We start from the raw sequence: 9,335 nt of genomic DNA, 5'->3' as shown, positions 1-9,335 counted from the left end.
GCTGTCCTCTTCATCCTCCCTCCCTCGCTCCCCCTGCCCCACTCCCTCCTCCCTGTGGCCATTTTCCTTCCCAGGGAAACTCCTCATCGCTGCTGCCCACAAACTGTCCCCATCCCCGTCGCGTTTGTCTTCGCGCTCGCACGTCTCCCGCCCGGCCACCACACTCCCCTCACGCCCCCCTTCCCGCCCGGCCCTGGCGGCGCCTCTTCCCTCACCGCGGCGCCCCCTGGCGGCGGCCCCGCCCCTGCCGAACGCGGATTCCCACCGCCCCCTCCCTCCCCATCCTCCAGCTCTGCCCTATTGTTCTCCCTTCCCTCGCTCCCTCCCTCCGCCCGGGGCTCGCGTCCTCCCTCCGCTCTCCTCCATCCTTGCCTCCTCCTTCTCGCTGTCCCTCCCGCCCCGCTCCGCTCCCCGGAGCTGATGTCACGCACCCGCTGAAGGCGCGGGCGATCATGGCTGCTGCGGCCGCGGCCGTGCCGCCAGCTTCCAGCTAATGCCCGCGATGGAGCCGGCGAGCCTGCTGCGGTTCCTGCGAAAGCTCAAGGAGGTTTTCGACGTGTGCGACGAGGATGCGGACGGCTTCATTCGGGTGGAGCACTTCGTCGCCCTGGGGCTGCAGTTCGGCCAAGGGGATGAGGTGAGTGGGGCGACCCCCGGTCCCGCCCGGCCCGGCTCGGCTCGCTGACCCGGCCCCCGGCAGCCGCGCAACTTTCACCTGCTGCTCCCGCTGTGCGGGGAGCGGGCCACGGGTCTGCCGGGCCGGACCTCGCCACGACCCCCCGGACTGCCCCACCACCACCATCGTGGCCCAGATTCCCCTTGTCCCTCAGGGAGTCCCCGATTCCGCCCCGCAGGGCGGCCCAGACCCTCTCCCTTTAGGGCGGCTCGGACACCTCCCTGTTCCTCGGGGGGCCCTAGAGCCCCCTCCATGGCGGCCTGGAGCCCCCTTTCCTCAGGGCCACCCAGTGACCCTCCCCTTTCCCGCAGAGTCCTCCCCAAAGACAGCCCAGATCCCTCCTTCTCTCTGGGGGTCCCGGAGCCTCCCCCTACCCTCAGGGCGGCCCAGACCCCCCAGGCCGACCTGGCTCCCGCTCCCCTGGGGTGGAGGGACCGGTCCCTCTCCGGTCCCCTCCCCAGAGCCGTCCCAGTGCTCGGGCGTTGCTGTGCCTTTAGGGGAGGTGTATTTATTCTGGTGACAACACGGGTTTTCTCTGTCGTGGCTTAGCTGCGTCCTCACCGAGGTACCTGGTTCCGTGGGGCATTGGGAGCAAAGCCCCGGGCTGCCATCAGTGTGGTGCCGGTGCTGCCCGGCCTGCCCGCGGGCAGGTGAAGCGCAGCAGTGCCTGAACAGTCAGGGAAGCACCAGCCCAAGAGCACCCTAAAACCTCCAGGTGATCGGTTGGAAGCAGGGACCCCATCCAACCCTTCAGTGACACAGCGTAAATCTGGAGTCGCGCCACTGGTCTCGGTGGAGCCATTGCGTCAGTGGGACCACTGTAAATCCGTGACATCAGTGTAAATGAGAGTGGGATTCAGGCCAGTGTCGATGAGGGTAATGACATGTGTTTGGTTTGAAACAGTTCCCTTAAGTGATTCAGTCAAGGGCTGCAGCTTCAACAAAATTAACCAGCAAGGAACGTGTGCTTTCCCTGGGAGAACTCTCAGGATTAGGACTAGGCTAGGACTCAGAAAACCAGTATCAGCCAACCTTTTAAAGTACAATAAAACAAATTAATGTGAGGAGCCAATAAAATGGTAGTTTATAAAGGGATGCCAAAGAGGTAGCAAAACCAGAGTGAATTCACAGTAATTGTTGGAGTGAATTACTTATTTTTGGCTTACCACTGGTAATGAAACACAGCTTGTGAATGAAATCAGAAAACCAGGAGACAGAAGGCTTATTACTTGCAGATAGTCACAGGTCTGTTAAACATTTTCTTAATGAGAAGCTGGAGTTTCTTGGTTTAAACAGCAAAATATGAAAGATAAATGAGTAATAGTAGAGAGCTTTATTGATTTCTGGTTTTATTTGTCTCTTGGTATGTTGTATAATTTTATGTAAACTAAGAGAAATATTTTTAAATCCTTACTGCCAGATACATTGCATCAAAATTGCTTTTTGCACTACTGCATTTATTTGGAGTCAGATCAGTGGCTTTTGCAGCGCTGAGGAAGACTGGTCAAATTCCACTGGCTGTTTTGCAGCAGGTTGGCATTGATGATCATAACAATCCTTTTTGGTTTTAGAAATATCTAAGGTTGTGAGAGGGGAGCGGGTTCTGTAAGATGCAAAGGAGGATTCAAGTGGTGATCTCATAAGCTTAGAGTGAATTGGAGTATATTAGTTGGAAAATATTTAAATGGAATGGAAAGGAAGAGAAAACTGGAAATGTCAACAATGATGGCAGTAGAAAAGTACCAGTTGTCAGCGGCAGTACCTGGGTTTCAGGATGGGCTGGCTTACTGGGCAGGCATGGGAGAGATTACCAGCGATGAGAAATGCATCCTTTGTATTTTGTTCAGTTGTAACCAGCAGTGTTCAAAGAAGATATTCACAAAACTGTGACAGAGAAGTCTTATCTGTATATCTATCAAGGTTATAATATAACTTGTGCTGGTTTGCTTCCCTGTGTCTATTGTAGTCATTGGCTAGCAATCCTTTGACTTCGAAGGAGCATGTGTCAGCTGAGTAAATGGGATTTGTAAATCACCAAAAGAGGCTTGCTAGGGAAATACAGAATCAATTTTCCAAGTGCAGATTTACTGTAGAACAACCACTGTAGGTGAGCTAGTCTGGTTTTAAGTCTTGTTAAAAATGAACTTTTTGTGTGATGAATCACAGTTGATGTTTGGAGACAGTGAGAATCTGTTCTCCCATATAGCACAGTGCTTTCAACCTTGCATCTGCAAGAACCTAATAAGCACTGTGTGGGAATGCATCTCATGAAATTAAACTGAGGAGACGCTGCTAGAGAGCAGTTCCTGTTAACACATTAGAGCATGTTTACTGTCATTGAAAATTATTTATACATTTGAACATGCTACACTTCTTGGGCCTGATCCACTTCACCTCCCTTTACATTTAAAATAAATCTCTCCACTGGCATCAGTGAAAGATTGATTTGCCCTCATGTGTAAGTTACTTGCTCCTTCTCCTTACATAATTCATCTGGCCACAGGAAGGATCCTATTTTGTGGCATCGTGGCCTGAATAATTCTGACTCTTACCAACAGTAGCCCTGGGTCATGTTTATGAAATGAGAGAGTATCTGTCCCTTCAGTTGTGCCAACCTGATACGCACAGCTTTCCACCTCTTCTCTACCTCCTCAGAGCCACCGCCATCCAAAGGTTGGAGTCTATAAATTCTTCAGTAGGGCTCATGGCTTGGAGTGTCTAGGGCATTTAGCCTTTTCTGGTTTTTCTTTTTCTTTCCATTTCCTTTTTTCTTTCTTCCTTGTGTGTGTGCATGCACGTGTAGCCGACATGCTGAAATTTATCATTCCTGAAAGATAACAACTCTATGAAAACTGCCCCAAAGCAAAATGTTGCAGCAAGGCAGCAGCTTTCTCTTCAAGCAAAGCAGGCCTTACCTGCACAGTCAAAATTATAAACTTTAACATTTCTGATTAACTTTTTTACTATTTTACTTTTAGTGGGCTTTTGAGGCTTCTGCTTCTAATAACTTGATGCTTTGCTTTTCTTCTTTAAGACCACACTATTATTACTGTACCTCATTCCATTCTGCCTTTCCCATGCACACTGAAATCCTCTTTTTGCCATGCAGTCATTGAAAGTCCACTGCAGCAGAACAGTGATTGCCTCAGAGTAGCTCTTTAGGTAAGGTGTTTTGGCTGTGGAAGTACTTCTAGAAGTTTGCTTGCAAACTTTTGCTTTGCCCTAGAAGGCGTGGGGTTCAACTAGAGGAAGAAACGACTGGGCCATGTTAATTTGGCAGAGCCAGGAGTAGAATCGTGTCTCTAAATTACTGCTATGGTGCTTGAATTAATAGCAGACCAGGCTAGCTGTTGAACACTGCTTGCCTGTGCAAATAGTTGTGGAATTTATGCTTTTAAGCAGTTTGGCATTTTGGCCTCTGTTTGTCCCATCTGGCTGTAGGCATTTAACGGAGTTCTCTGAATTAATCTTCCTCTGTGGTCATTGATGAGTAATTGAACACTCAGAGGGTGTCACAGGACCCAAGGATGAAATAAATCATTCAGAGGTGCTTCTTTATCTGCATTGACAACAGAAACTCCTAGCTGAGACTTTTGGTTCAGTGCTTAAAAATAGCAGGCTTGGCCCTTGCTTTCCTGTTGAATGGTCTGTTTGCCGTTTGTGCAGAAATCTGAAGGAAGACTTGAAGGGCTGTTTCCAAAGTGACTTGACTGGATGGCATGTACTCACTAGCTGAAGAAACACTTCACATAACATCGAAAAATGCCAAGAGTCGCTTGCCATCTGGTTCCTTTTCACTGGGAAGATAGTTGCACTAGCAGCTGAGTGTCTAGGAGCATTGTGAGTGACATGTTCAGCAAGCCCCAGTTCTGGCAGTGGATTGCGTGAATGTGTATTTCATGATAGTGCCAGTTGATGTTTCATTATGCCAGATTCTATTTAAACTCTACATTCAGTTTTCAGCAACAAGTGAAACATACTGAACTTGTTGACGACTTCTTTTTGAGATATGTAATCGCCTTTTGGAGGTGTGCAAACCATACAGGTGCTTAGACAGTAGTCTTTGTCATCGTAAGATCAACAGATGCTCATCAACTTGAAGCAGCGTCACACCTGAGAGAGAACTTCAGCAGCTAATAAAATCTATAGGCCAATATCAACTATTCTTTTGAGTTGACAGTAATTCACTTGAAGTCAAGGTTTACTAGTGGTGTAGAACAGAAGTAGCTGAAAACAAGTTCACGTATTTCACGTGAACAAATGAAACTTTCTGGCCAAAAGAAACTATTGAAACAGGGGAGATGTTTGTTGCTAATTTTAGTTGCTTCCATTTGATGAATATCCCCATTCTGGGCTGAAATTAAAGGCATCAACCTCAAGGGCTGCTCCGGTAGTAGATTGTGGCTGCTGGCTGACTTTAATGACAGGCCTGATGCTCCATTTTGACTTGCCCTGAGATGTCTCCCAGGGACCTGATGGAGTCGCACTCTAGACACAGCCCTTCTATTGTAACCACTCCATAACTAGCTTGTCCTGTAAAAAGCAGGAGTGTAATTTCATTGCATGACATCATGGAGCCTTTCTGAACGGTCTGGGTGAATTTCAGGCTCCTGGCTGTAGTGTTGCAGCTCAGAGTTGCACCCAGAAATTAATGGAATCACTGCAAATTTACATCAATGTGCATGATGACAAAGATTAGGTCACACCTTCTTGACAATCTGTAGTATGCTCTGGACTTAGCGGCAGCTGTGAGAAAAAGAGACTTTGGCACTGAGACATTGAAAGGAAAGTATTAGTGTGTTACCAAGTGATACTGCCATTCTCATAATGAAGCAGAAAAGAATTATGACTTACTTCTTCTCTGCTTTTCCCGGAAATAATTCCTGAAAGAAAAAAATAAAATATTTACCTAGATATAACGAGGATGCAAAGAGCACTCCTATGCAATAGTGTTCTCTAGGAAACAGCAAAGCTGCCACATGTTTAAACTCCTTAAAACTGTATTTGCTAATGACCCGGATATTTCATATCACTTACAGTGACTTGGAAAAAATGCAGTTCTGAAATGGCGCAGTGGGGTACTTAGTTTTTGTGGATTAGTCAAGGTACAGTCACTGTAACCTTCCTAATTCAATACAAACTAGCAGTGAATTTGTTTAAGAAAGCCTTTTGGTATATCCTGAAACTGAGCATGTATTTCTAAACAGCTGACATAAAGCAAGCTTAGTACTTACTGTTAATCAAACATTTTCTGAAGCATGGTTATGAAGAGAGAAGCTGTAGGTTTGCTGTGCACTGATGAGTTTAATTTGTTATGTAATATGTTTGCGTTTCAAAGGTAAGAGCTCTGAGGGGGTTACGTGCATAGTTAGGAATTGATTGTTGTGATACAGTTTAGTGATCTGAAATAGTAAGTTCTTAATGCCTAAAGGGAAAGGCAAACAATTTTGATAGCAATTCTTGATATTTAAATGACTGTTTTATAACTATCTCAATGTTTGCATTTAGTAAAGGTACAGTGATATTGTGTTGTCTTACAATTACATGCAAAAATAAAGAAAAAACTTAGCATATGGATCAAACATAGAAGACTGTACTGCATCTTTTGTGTACAGTATGGAAGGTAGCATATGTAACTGGTGAAGTTAAACCATTCAGCTGCCTAGCAAGACCAGATATCTTCTATGTAAATTTTTCTCCCTCTCTCCCCCCCTCCATGCCTGATTCAATCCATGCCGTTAAGTTGTAAAATTGGTATTCTTCGTCTCTGACATGCCTGTGTGTTCTCCAGAAATTTGCTCTTGCAAATCCTAGGGAGGATTTCAGATTTCTAGCACATACTGATTTTATTCCTCTAATATGATTAAGCTTTGAAAAGTGACTTATACAAAATTGGTGCAGGGGAGGATAAGTCTTGGAGGGGGAACAAACCACTGCCATATAGTATTTGTGGGGGTGATCCCCAACACAGATTTTTTTCTTGGTTTCTAAATTGCATTGTTACCTACAATTTAGCACAATTGACTCATGCTCGGCAGCAGTGCTTTTATAGCTACAAAGTGGAAAAAAATCAATTGGCTTACAATGTTTAGGTAAGTAAATGTGATTGGTTTTATTCCCTGTGTACTTGACAATATAATTTCCTATTAATTTTATCTTATTTTAATGCTAATATTCACAAACATTTTAAAATCCCTGATTTGATTTTTGAATCAGACTGTCTGCTCAAGAGCTAGAGATTAAGTTCTAGCAGTTCTTAAAATATGTAGTATTTCAGGAGACACACGTGATCTCAGGCCTAGATACTTGCATAGGCTGCTGAATAAATACCCATCCGCGTGCTGAACGTAGTTAAGTCAGTGCAGGGTGTGATTAAGTACATGAATGATAAAAGAGAGCGTCAGACACAATCACTAGTACTATAACATATGGTTTTACAAGAGCAGTGTGTGTGTAAACAAAGCACTGCATAATACATCTCAGTTCCCTTTTACTCAAGTTATAATTGAACGGCCTCACTTGGAGAGAATGCAAGTGTTTCTACAGAACTATGAATGCTGTTTTCACATTTTATGTGCAGTTAAAACCAAAAATAGTAGGGCTCCTTCCTAAGCCTCGCATCCAGTTCAGTTCTGCAGTATGTTCGGCCCCAGCGTGAGTAACAGGAGTGAACTGTGAGGTCAAAATACCGTAAGGGAGACAGAGTCAATGGACAGGGCATGGACCGGGAAAAATTACAGTGTACTCATCAGATTTTAAAGCCGTTTTGACAATTTAGTTTGGGTATAGTGTTATGGTTTTAGGAAGTCAAGTGAAAAGCTTAGAAATGGTAGAGGCTGTCTCTGGTAGGTTTCCTGAAATTAGAAGGAAAGGTACTGGAATTGTCTGTTCTGGAATGGAGAGGCTGGTGGAATGAGGGGTGTCAACCAAACCAATTTCTTTCTCTAGAGTGGTGTCAGTTTTAAAATTATCTACATTTTGATGCTGAAATACAAGTCTTCTCAGGTGTTCCATAACATCACACATACACCTGCATCGTCAAACTTCCTTTCCGTCTCGGTTCAGGGCTGCTCTTTGGGGAACAGAGCCATTCCCTGCTGCCCTATGGCAGGCTCTGTCATGCTGGCCTCCAACAGGGAAGCAAGGCCATGGTATAGCACTCTTGCAAGCAGTCCTTGGATAGGAAGCTTGCAAGGACCCTTTTCTGTAGGGGATTTTCAGCCTGTGGCAGTGTTTTGTGATGTTCCCAACTGGGGCACGTTTCTGGTACACCTGCTGCAAGTTTGCTGATAAAGCATGCTTCACGTTTTTCCTTATGTGTGGGTCATTTTGGACGTCCTCAGTGCCTGGTTTATTGTGAAGATTTGCAGTGGGCCAGTGAAGATATTCTGGCATTGTTCCATCACCACTGGACAAACTGACCCTCCCCAGCGGGATCCAGATGGCTTTTGGAACATGGGATATTCTTTTCCAATGACAGTTATGTTGTTGTAGTAAAAAACCCAAACAAATGTGCAGATACAAACAGCTTTGTCCATATGTTTGCATTGTATTAATAGATTTGAGAAACTGTCCCAAAATATTGGTCATTTCACTGTTTTTGTAGCAAGTGACCGTACGATCAATTGAACGTATTTTACCCAATTAAACCATATGATGTATATGTTAGGATACAGTAGCTAATAGCAATTTAAAAAGTGAAATGCCACAGAGATGTCAACACAGAGACCATTATGTAATTGTTGGCACTTACCCTTTTGTCCCTGTGCAATAGTACATTCTGTCTCCGTAAAGGAGTGCAGAATCCTCCAGTAATGGCGCTAACGCCACCTTTCTCAGCGTTGTCAGCTATTGGGAACAGCAGAAAGCTGTAGGACTCTCGTTAGAAGAATTTTGTTGCAGGAGTCTCTTGTTATGCTGGATTGGTGTGGTGTTGTGTCAAAATACAATAGACTTTGCTCGGAAGAGGGTTAAAGGCAGCTGTGGAAGGTCTTGTGCTCCTAGGGATGGATGTGCTGATGAAAAGGGAAGTAGTAAGAGAGAGATTTTGCTATTCTTCCTCACTGGGACTACAAGCAGCATCAGTGAGAGCAGGTTTGGCGTTTTGACCCGAGGAATCCTGGTCCTGTTGCATTCAGTGGTGTGACCATTGTGTGTTGTAAGGGAATAAGGATTGACCATAGAATTTGCAGCCTTGTAGTAAAGACTAGCTCTGTTGCTGTTTCTCTTGCTGGTTCTTTATTTGGTTTTGATGTTCATCATGTGACAGACCAAGCACTAGCTTGTGACCAGTGGTATGGAACAGACCCCCTTTGCATCCATCTTGGAGAAGACGGGAGCCTGTAGTCACCCTGTCTAGGTGGTGCGCCTGCTTTCATTCAGGTTTTAAGAACATTTTGCTCTTGAGGACCCTGGATCACTTGCTGGGTTGGTTGGCCAACATGGCAGCTGTTGTGTTCAGCGATGCATCTGGGCATGTAATGTGGCCGTGAGCTACCTGACAGTCTTGTCAAGCTGGGACGGCCTCGTGTTGGCTTGGTGCGCCAGCCTGTTTGAACTGTGAGGGTTGTGAGAGCAGATGTGTTGGAATGGGAGCAAAGCTGTCTTGTACCACATAACAGTGTATTTCATGGGAGTATAATTTTTATACAGTACTATT

At 45.3% G+C, this 9,335-nt stretch overlaps 1 protein-coding gene across 2 annotated transcripts in view; it reads left to right on the top strand.

Moving 5' to 3' along the window:
- Nucleotides 1-228: 228 nt before the first annotated feature.
- RAB11FIP4 (RAB11 family interacting protein 4) overlaps nucleotides 229-9,335 on the top strand; it is a 129,380-nt gene continuing 120,273 nt past the window's right edge. The window contains exon 1 of one of the 2 annotated variants that reach the window (XM_054846711.1): nucleotides 229-637. In XM_054846711.1, coding sequence (XP_054702686.1) covers nucleotides 494-637 — 144 coding nt within the window. In that variant the 5' untranslated portion in view covers nucleotides 229-493. The remainder of the gene's footprint in view (nucleotides 638-9,335) is intronic. The other variant, XM_054846712.1, reaches the window with a different exon arrangement.

Source organism: Grus americana, chromosome 18, assembly GCF_028858705.1.
Source record: "Grus americana isolate bGruAme1 chromosome 18, bGruAme1.mat, whole genome shotgun sequence".
Taxonomy (NCBI): Eukaryota; Metazoa; Chordata; class Aves; order Gruiformes; family Gruidae; genus Grus; species Grus americana.
The sequence above is the reverse complement of the archived record's forward strand: the minus strand, read 5'-3'. Positions and strand labels throughout refer to the sequence as shown.